Raw genomic sequence first — 15,480 nt, 5'->3', positions numbered from 1 at the left:
GTTAGCCAGGATGGTCTCGATCTCCTGACCTCGTGACCCGCCCATCTCGGCCTCCCAAAGTGCTGGGATTACAGGCTTGAGCCACCGCGCCCGGCTAGAAGTTTTTTAGTAAAACTTTTTTTTAACATTTTAAGGAAATTGAAATAATTCATATGATATTTTGCTGTAGAAGTGTAATAGGGTAGTCAGTAAAAGATTTTCTTTCTCTTTTTTTTTTTAAGACAGAGTCTCACTCTGTCATCCAAGCTGGAGTGCAGTGGCACGATCTCGGCTCACTGCAACTTCTGCCTCCCAGGCTTTAGGAATTCTTCCACGTCAGCCTCCCGAGTAGCTGGGATTACAGTTGTGGACCACCACACCTGGCTAATTTTTGTATTTTTAGTAGAGATGGGGTTTTGCCATGTTGGCCAGGCTGGTCCCGAACTCCTGGCCTCAAGTGATCCTCCCGCCTCAGCCTCCCAAAGGGCTGGGATTACAGGCATGAGCCATTGCCCCTGGCCAGTAAAAGATTTTCATGCATAAACACATATTACATTAGTATAAATTCTGTAGTAGTGATAGAATGGAAATACAAGTTCAAAGAGAAAAGAAAAAATGTGAAATTTCCAAATGTTAAGGAAGGGCTGTATATTTATTTTGTAAATGGATTGGTGATGTGTACCAGATAGTTATAACATTCAGATTGGACTGCATACATTTACAACCATGATATGGTAGCTTTTATTTTAAAATGTCAGTGTTTTGGCCATGCGCAGTGGCTCACGCCTGTAATCCCAGCACTTTTGGGAGGTCGAGCTAGGCAGACTGCCTGATGTCGGTAGTTTTAGACCAGCCTGGGCAACGTGGTGAAAACCCATCTCTACTAAAAAAATACAAAAAATTAGCCGGGTGTGGTGGCGCACGCCTGTAGTCCTAGCTACTCAGGAGGCTGAGGCAGGAGAATTGCTTGAACCAGGGAGGTGGAGGTTGCAGTGAGTTGAGATCATGCCACTGCAGTCTAGCCTGGGCAAGAGAGCCAGACTCTGTCTCAAAAATAAATAAATAAAAATAAATAAATAAATAAATAAAATGTCAGTGTTTCCAATGCACTTGGAATGACATCTCCAACTATAGTATTTTTGATTTAAAAACCTTAGATGTCTTTTAAAATGTGAAAGGCATACATGAACGTTGTTTGAAAGCCTCTTTTCTAGCACATCTGTGCACTTTGCCTGCACCCACCAGTTGCAGGACAACCAAACTACAGTGTTAGTTCCACATCTGCTCATGCCACTTTTATTGGTTAATGTAATCATCTTGCTGAATTTAAAATTATGTAATAAACTGCAAAAAATAGAGCTGCTAAAAGAGAGTTATTTCTAGGAAAACTAGCTGAATGCTTGGGAAAGACATACTGAGTCACTAAATATAATTCTGTTAAATTAGGTGTAGGTGTAAAAGACAGGGGAAGACAGCTTCACGTGTTTCTTTTCCTAAGTTCTTGCTCTCCTTTAAAAGAAAAAAAAAAAAAAACAGACAAATATCAAAAAACAGAAGTTGTAATCCAGTGTTTGCCAAGGTTTCTTGATAAGAATCACCTGGGTCATTTGCTAGCTACATAAACAGGCATCTCCCCCTGGAAATTCTGATTCAGGAAGTCTAGGTGGGGGGCCTTGGGATCTGATTTTCCTGGTTGTCTGTTTTTGTTTTTGTTTTTTTTAATAAAATAAGGGCTGGAGTCATTCATATCTTCAGGGATATTTGGGGAACACGAGGAAGATTATGGATACGATTTAAGTAAGAAAGGTGAGCTCCAATCAGCAGATCCCTACTCAAAACAAAAGGCCTTTAGCTCTATTCCAAAAAAAAAAAAAAAAGCAGGCCAAGTGCGGTGGCTCACGCCTGTAATCCCAGCACTTTGGGAGGCCGAGGCAGATGGATCACTTGAGGCCAGGAGTTTGAGACCTGTCTGTCCAACATGGTGAAATCCCGTCTCTACTAAAAATACAAAAATTAGCCAGGTGTGGTGGTACACGCCTGTAATCCCAGCTACTCGGGAGGCTTAGGTGGGAGGATTGCTTGAGCCCGGGAGGCAAAGATGCCAGGAAACCGAGATTGTGCCACTGCACTCCAGCCTGGGCAACAGAGCAAGACTTTGTCTCAAAAAAGAAAAAAAAAAGAAAAAGGAAATGAAGGTACATTTATGCTTTAAATCAAAATGTTTAAAGTATGTATATGCTCTTTTGTATCAGTCTTGTTTTCAGTGGCTTTTTGAATGAACACACCAACTAAGCCCTGACTGCATAGACTAGGAGCGCCTCCCTACTTGCCCTTGACAGCACAGCCAGGGAGAGTGCTAGACTTCCCTAACACACACGGTCAACGATCACTTCAAAGCAGTGACCTCTTCACACCCTAGATAGGTAACTATATAACCACAACAATCTATAAAACTCTTACCTAACAATTCCTTAGACTTCTAAACTCCACCAGCAGATAGCTTGGGCGTCTTCCCTCCCCAGGGCCCCCAATTCCATTACTTTACTGCTCGCCTCTCCTGGAACTTCTTCCTCACTCCACTCCAGCCACACTGAGGGGCCTCTGCTCCAGGTGGTCCCACTGTCTGGAAAGGTCTTATCCCAGATCACCTCTTTGGCTGCCTCCTTCACCTCCTTGAAGTCTTTGCTCAAATCTCTTCTTAATGAGGTTTGCGGTCCACCCAACTGGATCCTGCAACCTGTCAGCCCAACCCCCTCACATACAACTCCATCTTTGCTTTGCGCGGTCTCTTAGCACCTGCTCACATGCTGTAGAATGTGCACCTTATGTTCACTGCTTACCTGTCTGCCTCTACCACTAGAATATAATCTTCCCTTGGTAGATTTCTGTTTTGTTTACTGCTATATCCTATCCTCAGCACTTACAACAGTGTCTGGTACATAGTGGATACTTATAAATATTTGTGGACTTTGATTAAATTCCAATGTTTAGAAAAATTCAAAGATCAACAGGGCACAACATAGTGGCTGCAGGGCACGGTGGGCAGAAGGTGCTTTGAAGGCCCTGCCTACCAGCTCCCTGCAGCGACAGTCCCATTTTTGCCTCAGCGAATGTACAAATCCCAACAAGACAAATCCCAACAAAACGCCCCTTGGGGTTAACAGTCAAAACACTGAGGTTTAAATTCAAAAATGCCTAGGGTTTACTGGGATAGTCAGGGTTTATCAGAAATCATCCAATACAAGCATCAGGCATGGGGAAAATGACAAAACCAAAATTGGAACTAATTAACACCTTGAAAATATAAATACATTCCTGTGGGAGGAGAATTCTATGCCTTTGTCTCTGGATTAGAACTGGGGCAAAGAATCTGAACAACTTGTGCAAGGCCTAAGGTGTCTTGTGAGATCCAAATCCTTATCAAAATATAGGCAGCATTCTAGCCGCCTATTTAGGTAACAAAGAAAATCAGGTTAAAAGTAGCAGGGAACATTATTCCATTTTTTTTTTTTTTTTCTCATTAACCTAGAGCAGGGGTTAGAAAACTTTTTCTGTAAAGGGCCACACAAGACAGATTTTAGGCTTTGCAGACCAGCCAGTCTCTGCTGCAATTATTCACCTCTGTCATCCTAGTGCAAAAGCAGCCACACACAATATACAAACATAGGGCCACAGCTGTGTTCCAATGAAACCTTATTTACAGATACAGGTGGTGGGCAAATTTGGCCTACAGGCAGTAGTTTGCTGACCCCTGACCTAGGGTAAAGTTCAACCAAAATCTGTTAAGCATGAGATATAAAATTCTGCCATTGTTAAGCTCTGTGTTTAAACAGTCCTCTCAGTTGCTCCAGGGTTGGTTTGTGCCTTTGAAAAATTGAGTAGGATGAGATGACTATCACCAGCATCTCTTCTAAACGTCAGCTTTCATGATGCCAAGAAAAAAGCATTGCTGGCTTCATTGATCAGATGATAGTTCCTGTGATCAGTCTGGTTGATAAGAAGCTTGTCAAATTGATAAGAATTTCTAACTAGCAAGTAGCCTGTTTGTCAGAGACAATCATAGGTTTTCTTTTTTTTTTTTGAGATGGAGTCTCGCTCTGTTGCCCAGGCTGGAGTGCAGTGGCCGGATCCCAGCTCACTGCAAGCTCCGCCTCCCGGGTTTACGCCATTCTCCTGCCTCAGCCTCCCGAGTAGCTGGGACTACAGGCGCCCACCACCTTGCCCGGCTAATTTTTTGTATGTTTTTTAGTAGAGACGGGGTTTCACGTGTTAGCCAGGATGGTCTCGATCTCCTGACCTTGTGATCCGCCCGTCTCGGCCTCCCAAAGTGCTGGGATTACAGACTTGAGCCACTGCGCCCGGCCGACAATCATAGGTTTTCAAGACAATATGAAGCTGAAGAATTTTGGCTGAAGTAGCAGCTGAAACAGGCCTGTGGTTTCAGGAGGCTTGACTTGTGCAATGATATATATTACATGCCAAGAATCTCTTCTGAACTGGCAGGAAAAACCACCAAGTTCAGTTTCTTTCACATGAAAACACAGCCACCATATGCAAGGGATGCTGGGCCCCTGCTGGTCAGTCCATGGCACCGGAGGTGGGGGCCAACTCTAAACCTGGGTTGTGGAAATACTCCAGTTTTATTTTCTTCTTTTTCCCTATCTGCATTTTCTTGCTTTTCTACAATGATGATTTGTTTTAATTCTTTATAATAAATAGAGATGAGACAGAGATCAAATGACTGAAAAGAAACCGTATTAGAAGAGCCAAACTGGGGACATAGCTCATGTCCTGCTTCACAAAGTTCATCCTGTCCCACTCTTTGAGTTTTCTGATGGTCTTTCAAACAGACAGGAGGCTTGAACTACCTAGCTCTGGTATTACTACTCTTAGTCATGCTAAGTGGCCCAGCTGCTACACATAGGTGCCACAACACAAATCAGAGGGAGGCCTAATGTGATTTTTCAGGAGATAAGTTAGAAGATAATTTAATTTTTTGGCCGGGCGCGGTGGCTCAAGCCTGTAATCCCAGCACTTTGGGAGGCCGAGACGGGCGGATCACGAGGTCAGGAGATCGAGACCATCCTGGCTAACACGGTGAAACCCCGTCTCTACTAAAACATACAAAAAAATAGCCGGGCGAGGTGGCGGGCGCCTGTAGTCCCAGCTACTCGGGAGGCTGAGGCGGGAGAATGGCGTAAACCCGGGAGGCAGAGCTTGCAGTGAGCTGAGATCCGGCACTGCACTCCAGCCTGGGCGACAGAGCGAGACTCCGTCTCAAAAAAAAAAGATAATTTAATTTTTTATATAACCGCTTTATTGAGATTTGATTCACATACAATCCACCTATTTCAAATATATAATTCAGTGGCTTTTAGTGTATTCACAGAATTATACGACCATCACCACAATAGACTTTAGAGCATTTATAACAACCTCAAAGAAACTTGTTCTCATTAGCACCCACTCCCCATTCCTCCCTACTCTCAGCCAAAATCTTCTCGACTCATCTACTCCCACTCATCTACCTTCTCTCTATTGATCTGCCTATTCTGGATATTTCATATAAATGCAGTCATACCATATGTGGTCTTTTATGACTAGCTTCTTTCACTTAGCATAACATTTTCAAGGGTCATCCATGTAGTAGCATATATGGATACCTCATTCTTTTTATGGCTAAAATATAATCCATTGCACAAACACACCAAATTTTATTTATTCATCCTTCAGTCAATGGACATTTGGGTTGCTTCCACTTTTTCCATGAACAAGTTGCTATGAACATTTGTGTACAAATTTTTGTGTAGATATATGATTTCATTTCTAGGACTATATACCAAGGAGAATTGCTAGATCACATAGTAACTCTACATTTAACTGCCACATTGTTTTCTAAAATGATTGCCCCATTGTACATTCCCATCAGCCATGTATAAGGGTTCCAGTTTCTTCACCAACACTTGTGATTTTCCTTTATCTTAAAAATTATAGCCACGCTTGTAGCTGTGAAGTGATGATATTTCGTTGTGGTTTTATGATATTGAACATCATTTCAGTATGCTTATTGGCCATGTGTATATATTTGGAGAAATGTCATTTCAAATATTTTGACCTAGTTTTTAATTGGATTGTCTTTTTATTATTTATAGTTGTTAAGAGTTCTTTATATATCCTGGATACAAATTCCTTATTAAATATCAAATATTAGACTTACAAATATTTTCTCCCATTCTATGGGTTGTCTTTTTACTTAATCGACGGTACCCATTGGAGTATGAAAGTTTTAAATTTTGATAAAGTCCAATTTATCCTTTTTTCTTATGTTATTTGCACTTTTGGTGTCATATCTAAGAAAGCTTTAACTAACCCAAGGTTACAAAGATTTACTCCTACATTTCCTTTTGACACATGATACTTTTAGCTCTTACATTTAGGTCTATGATCCATCTTGGGTTATTTTTTGTGTTTGGTGCGACAGAGGGGTCCAAGCTCATTCTTTTGCGTGTGGATATCCAGCACTATTTCTTGAAAAAGACTGTATTTCATCAAATAGTCTTGCCACTCTTCTCAAAAATCAACTGACCATGAATGTGAGGTTTTGTTTTATTGTTCTGTTTTGTTTTTTACTGGACTCTCAATTCTATTCCACTGATCTTATATATCTATCCTATGCCAGTGCCACACTGTCTTGATTACTGCAACTTTGTAGTAAGGGTTTTTTTTTTCTTTTGATGGAGTTTTGCTCTTGTTGCCCAGGCTGGAGTGCAATGGCACAATCTCGGCTCACCGCAACCTCCACCTCCTGGGTTCAAGTGATTCTCTTGCCTCAGCCTCCCAAGTAGCTGGGATTACAGGCATGTGCCACCATGCCCAGCTAATATGTAGTAAGTTTTGAAATTGGGAAGTATGAGTTCTCCAACTTCAGTTTTCATTTTGTTTTGGCTATTTTGGGTCACTTGCATTTTCATATGAATTTTAGAGTAATCTTTTCAATTAATTGCTGTGAAAAGCCAGTTGTGATTTTGATAAGGACTGAGTTGATTGAGCCCATAGATCAATTTGGGGAGCACTGCCATCTTAATCATATTAAGTTGTCCAATCCATGAACATTGGATATGTTTCCATTCATTTAGGCCTTCTTTATTTCTTTCAACAATGTTCTGTAGTTTTCAAAGTATAAGTTTAGCATAGGAGGCAATTTTTTTTTAAGGCTGTCTTCTTAGTTCCTACTACTCACACACAAATGAAGAACTACGGATCAAGAACACAGGCTGTAGCTGATCAAAAAGACACATGGAAAAGAAGAGGCCCAGAGCCAGTTCACTCACCTGAGGAGGGGCCTACTTAAGTGTCTGTGGCCCCTTTTCTTTTTTCCTTTTTTTTTAAAATCCCAGCAAAGACTTGAAGAGTGGTTCCTATCCTGGCTGCACACTGGAATCACCTAGGAAGCTTATCAAAATGATGATGTCTGGGCTGCAACTCAGAGCAATGACACTGAAATTTCATGAAGTGGCCCCCAGGCATCAGTATTTTTAAAATATGCAGCCAAGGTTGGAAACTGCTGATTAAAGTAACAACAAGATGTTTCAATGAAGTTTTCTATTTTATTCATTTACTACTTATTTATATTCTAACTTATTCAAAAGGAATTAACTAGATGGACAAGAATAAGAAGTAAAGGTAAAAAAAAGTTGGAGTGAGAAAAAAGACAGAAGGGTGAAGACATAAAACAGACCCAGGAATAAGACTAAAAATGCATACTATGACAATCTACACTTCCCACCCAAACTTGAGAAGCAGGATCAGTGTCAAAATATGGCCACAGATACAGATAACCTTGGCGATTAGACCGAAGAGGAACCTGCCAGGTGGCCTCTCAGTGACAACGGCAGGCGATGAGGTTCTGCAAGGGCGTCTCCCAGGCTGACTTGCAGAGCATCTGGGTAACCTACAACTAAAGGCCATCGCTAAGTCTAGCTTAAAAATGTAAGGGATAGCAAAGCCTAAGGAATCAAAGAAGAGCTTTCAAAATGTGTACAAACAAAAGTCCCACGGCAAATGTCGTGTACAATGACAGAGCTACCCTACCTTAGTCTACAGTGAATGATTTTGCTCTTCCATAAAAGCAACTGCAAATCAAACAAAAAAAACACAAACCCTGTGTCTTTTTTAAAAATTAGAGGAGTAGGTCAACTATGTTTAGATGACCATGTCTGTACCTGTCTCCCACATCGCCCTCTCCCATCAGGGTATCCCAGTACCTGAATCTGTTCGTAGCTGGGGTGGTCTCCGTATTAAATTCAGCCACTGGCACGCCCCTGGCAGCCACTTGTGGGGCAAACATGGCTGCTGGGTACACCACAGAGGAAGTGCCCACCTACAAGACAAGCACACGGAGATGGACAAACAGCCACACGACAAGGAGAAGGAACATTTTTTCAGAAAACCTTACACAAACTCAGGTAGGTCTGTGGTTGCAGGTGTGAGAAAAGCCAAACAGGATGGGATAAAACAGGGTGTCCAAGGGATGAGGGAAAGTGAAGAGGTGTCCTCTGATCAATCACTAGAATCGACAAGAATATGTGACATGAAAAGGAGAGTTAACAAAAGAGTGACTTAGAAGTGACTCAACATCTTTTGGGTGTAGTTCTGGTTTTCTTTCTGCTTTAAAGTTAAGCAAATGATCCATAACTTTTTAAAACATATTTTCTTTTTGTTAAAGGTAGAAAATACGAAGAAAAAAAATATATATCATCAATAATTTTACTCCAAGATAACCACTGTTAACATTTTCATGTATGTCCTCTTAGGTTCTCGCTCATAAATATTTGCTTATAAACATTCTTTGCAGGGATGGGAAGCGCATGACTGTTTTGTAAACCAGCTTTTCTCATTTAACAATCCATCATCAACAGTGATACTATACTCGACATTGGAAAGCATTCTTTAAATACTGGCTGAATGAATACGCACCACAAGAAAGTGCTTCTGCTTTTAAAGACGTGCCAAGAAAAATTTGAAATATGCATACAATCTGTCCAATTAATCCCACTTTTAGGAAATGTGTCTTAAGGAAATCATTTGAAAAGCATGCTAAGATTTCTATCTAAGGATATATACGATATCAGATTAAAATATCAAAATTTGAAATAGCCCAAATGTCTTACAGTAGAGAATTAGCTAAATATATCATTCCCTATCCATATAAAACACCATACAGTCAATTGAAAGATGATATTGATTTAGATGTACTGATATGGAATATGCTAAGTGAACTGCTGCGTGAATAAAGTAGTTTCAAAACAGAACATATGTCATGAAGTCAGTTTTGAATTTTAATTAATACATGTACATCTGCATAAGAAAAGGTTTAGATCAGAGGTGGGCAAACTTATTCTGAAAAGGACCATACAGTAAATTTTTCAGGCTTTGTGGCCATTCAGTCTCTGTCACAAGTACTCAACTCTGCCACTGTAGTTTGAAAGTAGTCATAGTGTATGGAAGAATGGGTGCGGCTGAGTTCCAATAAAACTTTATTTACAAAAACAGGTAGCAGACCAAATTTGGCCTAAAGGCTGCTTGCTGTTTGCTCACTCCTGGTCTAGAAGAAAATATACTAAACTGCTAACGGTAACTATTTCTGATTAGTAGAACTATGGGCGATTTCTAATTTCCTCTTTATAATGTGATAATTTTTGCACGTTCTCAATTAAATTTAATCATAAGCACGTATTATTTTAAAAACCAATAGCATGTTCTTTTCTTTTTTTTTTGGTGGGGCTGGGGCAGAAGGCTTTGAGATGCCCAAGATATGCATGGTTTCCTATTTTAATATAAATTCTTATTCATTGTTTCTCAGTTTTTCTATAGGATACCACAAAGACTTCTCAACATACATTTTAAGGAAAGGAAGAAAGGGAAGGAGGAGAGAAGGCAGGAAGGAAAGAAGCAAGGGAGGGAGGAAGGAAAAGAGGAGAGGGGGAAGGAAAAAATAACAAACTCCAGTCCTATCTTGGGGTTAGGGAAAGCCGTGACCCACCACTAGACATAAATCACAGTGGGCGAGCTCTTTGTCGACCTCCTCCAGAATGGCAGGATCCAGGTTTTCGCCGAACCACACGACGTGAGGGCGCAGCAAGCCTCCGCAGCCTGCCTCTTCACACCTGGAAGAACGGGATCCTTGAGCCAACCCCGAGCAAAGTCTGCCCACTGGACCGGAGGGAGGCCAGGGGCTACCCCAAACCCAGCACGTCCCGATGGTTCACCTCTGATGCCTCTTATTCCCTACACCCTCCTCCCAGCCTATATAAACTTGCCTTGCACGTGACGCATCAGGTTTAATGGTCCTTTTTTTTTTTTTTTTTTGAGACGGAGTCTTGCTGTGCTGCCCAGGCTGGAGTGCAGTGGGGTGGTCTCGACTCACTGCAAGCTCTGCCTCCCGGGTTCAAACGATTCACCTGCCTCAGCCTCCCGAGTAGCTGGGACTACAGGCGCGTACGACCATACCCGGCTAATTTTTGTATTTTTAGTAGAGACAGGGTTTCACTATGTTGGCCAGGCTGGTCTCGAACTCCTGATCTCATGATATGCCTGCCTCGGCCTCCCAAAGTGCTGGGATGACAGGCCTGAGCCACCACGCCCTGCTGAACTGTCCTTGTTTTTTATCTTGTCTCTATGTACTTGATGTTTCAGCTAAGCTTTCCCGGTTCCTTCATTATGCTCACACTTGTGCTCACAGCCTCCAGCCCTGGGAGTCATACTGGACTCAGACTTGCCTCCCACCCCAAGCATCCCCTAATTTCATCGATGACCTTTCATGTTCTCTCAGGTTCACGTCTCTCTGGCCCCGTATGTAGTCAGCTTTCCTGTATCCATTACTAAAAATCTCTTTCTTTCACTCCCTCCTTCCTCAGGGTCACCTTCTACACACCTCCCAAAATCATCCCTCAAACACCATTTTCATCATAGTAATCTCCTGCATCATAGAAGTCCTCCAGGTCTCCCTATTCCTTCAGAAGAAAACTTTAATATTTAGCAATTAAAACCGTCATAAGGAAAATTAAAAAGGTTCTGTGGTTAAATAAGTCAGTAAAGCATTAACATACATTTTATAACCACTTTTTAGAAGGCAGCAATGTGGAATAAATACTCTAAAAAGTCCTGCAGTAGAGCAAACATATTTTAACTTTGTTTAGTCTAACGTTTCTGTATTTATTTGAGTGCCTAACATGTTTTCTTCAAGTAATGTCTCTCAACGTAACATTAAATTAATGTTCTATGAAACACTTTTAGAAGTGCTGTTTTATTTTACCTTAAAAACACTCTAATCCATCCAGGCGCAGTGGCTCATGCCTGTAATCCCAGCATGTTGGGAGGCCGAGGCAGGTGGATCACCTGAGGTCAAGAGCTCGAGACCAGCCTGGCCAACATGGCAAAACCTCGTCTCTACTAAAAACACAAAAAATAGCCAGGTGTGGTGGCAGGCGCCTGTAATCCCAGCTACTCAGGAGGCTGAGGCAGGAGAATCACTTGAACCCAGGAGGCGGAGATGACAGTGAGCCAAGATCGTGCCACTGCACTCCAGCCTGGGCAACAGAGTGAGATTCCATCTCAAAAAACAAAAAAAACAAAAAAACAAAAAAAAACCCACAACAAAAAAACTTCTGATCCAATTACAGATTATAGAAGTGCTGTTTTAAAGTCTAGTTTTGAAAAATTGGCATAAAAATCTTCCTTTTTTTTTTAATCTATGAACATTCTGTTTGGTCCTGTAACCTCTCCTATTCAGGTCCTTTCATTGCCTCCTTAACCATGGATTAATAATGCCAGTGATGTTATTTGACCAGTTACAGGTCAGCCCATATGCTTTCTGTGCACTGGGTAACCACCTGTCACACAACAGCTTCAGAAACTTTCCCGACCTCAAATGATCCCGCCAGAACACAGAGCAGCAAGGGGTTGGAAAGAAATCATTCTTTTCATCCTAATTTGCTTCATCCTTTGTCCTTTCAGTTTTGGTCTCAGAGGTCAAGTCTGGTTTTTACATTTGTGCATTTGATTTAAGAGGCATCTTGCCAAATACATGTTTAGATTTCGATGTCTATTTTTTTTTTTTTGTAAACTGGAACACTAGTACAAATCAGAGTTTTTTACCCACCGGGGAAGTTTCTCAACTGGGATGCTGGCATCTTGAGTTCCAGGTTCTGGAGCACTGAAGTAAATAATGGTAGAAAAGAAAGACTGTTATTGGCATAATAAAAAATAAAGAAACAACATAACTCAGTTTGTATATTTGCCTGGTAGTAGGTGGTATAAAACTCCTAATTAATACATGCTCACTTGGAAGGGCATTAGAAGGAAGGACCCCAAGCCATTAATTACCAGTGGTACTGGGCATAGTGGCTCATGCCTGTAATCCCAGCATTTGGTGAGGCCAGAGTGGGAGGATGCTTGAGGCCAGAAGATCAAGACCAGCCTGCGCAATATAGTGAGACTGCATTTCTACCAGAAATACAAAAATTAGCTCAGTGTGGTGGTGCATGCCTATAGTCCTAGCTACTCGGGAGGCTAAGGCAGGAGGATTGCTTGAGCCCAGGAGTTGGAGACTGCAGTAAGGTGTGATTGTGCCACTGTACTCCAGCCCGGGAAACAGAGCAAGACTCTGTCTGTTAAAAAAAAAAAAAATCACCAGTGGTTGTACTGCCAGTGAGAGAATTCGTGTGTGGGGAGGGCTGGAGTAGCTGGGTGTGCTAAGAGGGAACTTTATGTTTACCTTTATACATCATCATCATTTGTATCCTTTGCAATGACATTATACATTCCTTGTATAACTTATACTGTTTTGAAATTGAATTTTCCTCAATATTGTGTCTACCCTCAAATGTTTTCCTCATTGTAATAATAGTGCATGTTCATCATAGAAATGTAAGAAAATTCAGAAAGATATAAAGAAGAAATTAAAAATTACCCACAATCCCTCCACTCCTGATATTCCTTGTTAATATTTTGTTATATTTTTTTCTGGTCTTTTAACTATATGCAGATATACAAACTCATGTGTGTATAAATTCAGGATCATGTGGTTTTCACTTAACACTGTGAGTTGTGAGCAAAATATTTCTTTTATCACAAGGCTATATTTTTTTGTTTTTTTTTTTGAGACAGGGTCTCCCTGTCACCCAGGCTGTAGTGCAGTGGCATTATCTCAGCTCACTGCAGCCTCGACTTCCCAGGCTCAAATAACCCTCCCCCTTCAGCCTCTCTAGTACCTGGGACTACAGGCATGTGCCACCACACCCAGCTAATTTTTTTTTTTTTTTTTCTTTTGTAGAGACAGGTTTCTCACTATGTTGCCCAGGCTGATCTTGAACTCCTGAACTCAAGCAATCTTCCCACCTTGTAACCCCAAAGTGCTGGGATTACAGGCATGAGCCACCGCACCCAGCCTTGTATTTAGTCTTATTTCTCATATCCATGGGAATCTTTGATGAAAGTTCAATTTCCTCACATTTATGTCGGACCTAAAGGAGAAAACAACATATACTTATTCTGTAGTGTGGTATAATTACCCTTTTCCTGATAAAGCTGGACAAATTGGACTCTTGTAATTCTCAGCCACAATGCCACAAGAGGTACATCGAGTTTTAAATAAGCTACCTGAAAAATACATAGGAAGCAAATCCAGAATTTAGTCTAATCAAGAGCAATCGTCTCCACATCTGAAAGGGTGTAAGATACTTCAATTTCCACACTTCATTTCATTTTCTGGTCTCACCCAGTTACCCAGGCTGGAGTGTAGTAGTACGATCATAGCTCACTGCAGCTTCCAACTCCTGGGGTCGAGCGATCCTCCCACCTTTGCCTCCTGAGCAGCTGGGACTATAGGTGTGCACCGCCACACTGAGCCATACTTCATTTTAGCAAATGGGCCTACCCTAGCTTTCATGGGAAAGAGAGGCATGCAGTACTCTTAAGCCAGTCAAGAACATATGCCCTCAAGGACTTTATAATCTGGAGGAAAATAACTAACTCCATGACTAACGTGCCGTCAGATGACCCTGGAGTGGTGTTCAAGTGGGCAGAAGTGGCCAATAGGGTAGAGGGAGCTCAACCTAAATCTAAGGGCATGATTTATTGATATGACTGATAAAGGTTCAATGGCATGGGATATGTTTACAAAATTGTCACTTCGATTTCAGAAAGCTTGAATCTTTTATACAAAAGCACCTCAATAAATAAGTAATCAACTACTAAGTGAAAAAAGTAACTGTTAATACTAACGACCACTTATTGAGCTGAAGCAATCATGGGGGCCACAGTTTATGAAATGGGTACCAGGCACCTGGTACCGTGCAGAGCACTTTCAACCACAGTGGACACGCGCTGCTCCGTTCTGCCCCCAAGTCCTTCCTTGGGGAGCACCATCCCTGCTCTCTCGCGTGCTGAGCCAATAGGGCTGTGGGTCACATCCCAAATACAAGTTTGGCCACATGCTCCACACGGCCCCCATGTGGGGCCCATCCCTCTGCAGTCGCGTTTGGTCAGAAGGGTGGGCGTGTGGACCAAGCAAGCCCACCCAGAGGTTTATTTTCTGAGCAGGTGGCTGAGCTGGAGAGCCTGGAGCCATCGGAGGCACTCTCCCCTGGCATGTGGAGGCAGATCAATTGCAGAAGAAGGGAGCCCACTTCAAAGAGTGAGTAAAGCTGAGAGAAGGAGGGGGCCAGGGGCCAGCAGGAAAGATGACATAAGCTGCACCCCTAGGCTCCTCGGTTTTGTGAGCCAATAAACCTGCTTTGTCAGTTTTAGTATAGACATTTTTCCCCATTTTCACATCTATGAAATTCAGATGTGTCCTGCAATTGCTACTGGCCAGATGTGAGTGTGACATCACCATCATGCTTGCACAGACTTGCTGAAGGAGAACACTGAAAAGTAGGGTGACTTGGTTGTTACTCTCCATGGCCTGACCAGGCAGATTCAGCCCCTGGATCCTTCCACCAACAAACCATTCAAGGGCCGCTTCAGGAGGGAAAGCGAGTTGTGGCTGTTGTCTACAGTCTTTCCACTGATGCCTTTTGGTAAGGGCACGTCAGGCCCAATAGCGAACCTGCGGAAGGTGTGCCAGGAGCTTGGATGAGAATCACAGCTCTAACAGAGGGGCATTCTCTCAGGAAAGGCTGCATCATCCATCTCCTGAGGCACACAGCATGAAACTGCATGGAAAACACAGACATCCATGCTCTGAGTCACTCAGAATTCAGAACAGCTAGATAATGAGAAATATTTGGACCAGTTTATTATACTCATTTTAACAAGCTCTCTAAGTATAAAATAACAATTCTAAGGGATAATAAAATAGTATATCATGGTTTAGGCAGATTATATTCTAAATGCCACATTAAAAACACGATGTTGGCCGGGCGCGGTGGCTCAAGCCTGTAATCCCAGCACTTTGGGAGGCCGAGACGGGCGGATCACGAGGTCAGGAGATCAAGACCA

At 42.1% G+C, this 15,480-nt stretch overlaps 1 protein-coding gene across 3 annotated transcripts in view; it reads right to left on the bottom strand.

Moving 5' to 3' along the window:
* The window catches only part of SIRT5 (sirtuin 5), a 35,319-nt gene that overhangs the window by 4,432 nt on the left and 15,407 nt on the right, over positions 1–15,480 (bottom strand). The window contains exons 4-8 of one of the 3 annotated variants that reach the window (XM_011962717.1): positions 13,551–13,638; positions 12,140–12,193; positions 10,022–10,145; positions 8,244–8,359; positions 4,614–4,720 (exon numbers count right to left, since the gene is read on the bottom strand). In XM_011962717.1, coding sequence (XP_011818107.1) covers positions 4,678–4,720; positions 8,244–8,359; positions 10,022–10,145; positions 12,140–12,193; positions 13,551–13,638 — 425 coding nt within the window. In that variant the 3' untranslated portion in view covers positions 4,614–4,677. Of the gene's footprint in view, positions 1–4,613; positions 4,721–8,243; positions 8,360–10,021; positions 10,146–12,139; positions 12,194–13,550; positions 13,639–15,480 lie in introns of those variants that run through there. The other 2 variants (XM_011962716.1, XM_011962718.1) reach the window with 2 other exon arrangements.

The sequence above is a fragment of the Colobus angolensis genome, unplaced genomic scaffold, assembly GCF_000951035.1.
Source record: "Colobus angolensis palliatus isolate OR3802 unplaced genomic scaffold, Cang.pa_1.0 Scaffold6, whole genome shotgun sequence".
NCBI classification, from domain to species: domain Eukaryota; kingdom Metazoa; phylum Chordata; class Mammalia; order Primates; family Cercopithecidae; genus Colobus; species Colobus angolensis.
The sequence above is the reverse complement of the archived record's forward strand: the minus strand, read 5'-3'. Positions and strand labels throughout refer to the sequence as shown.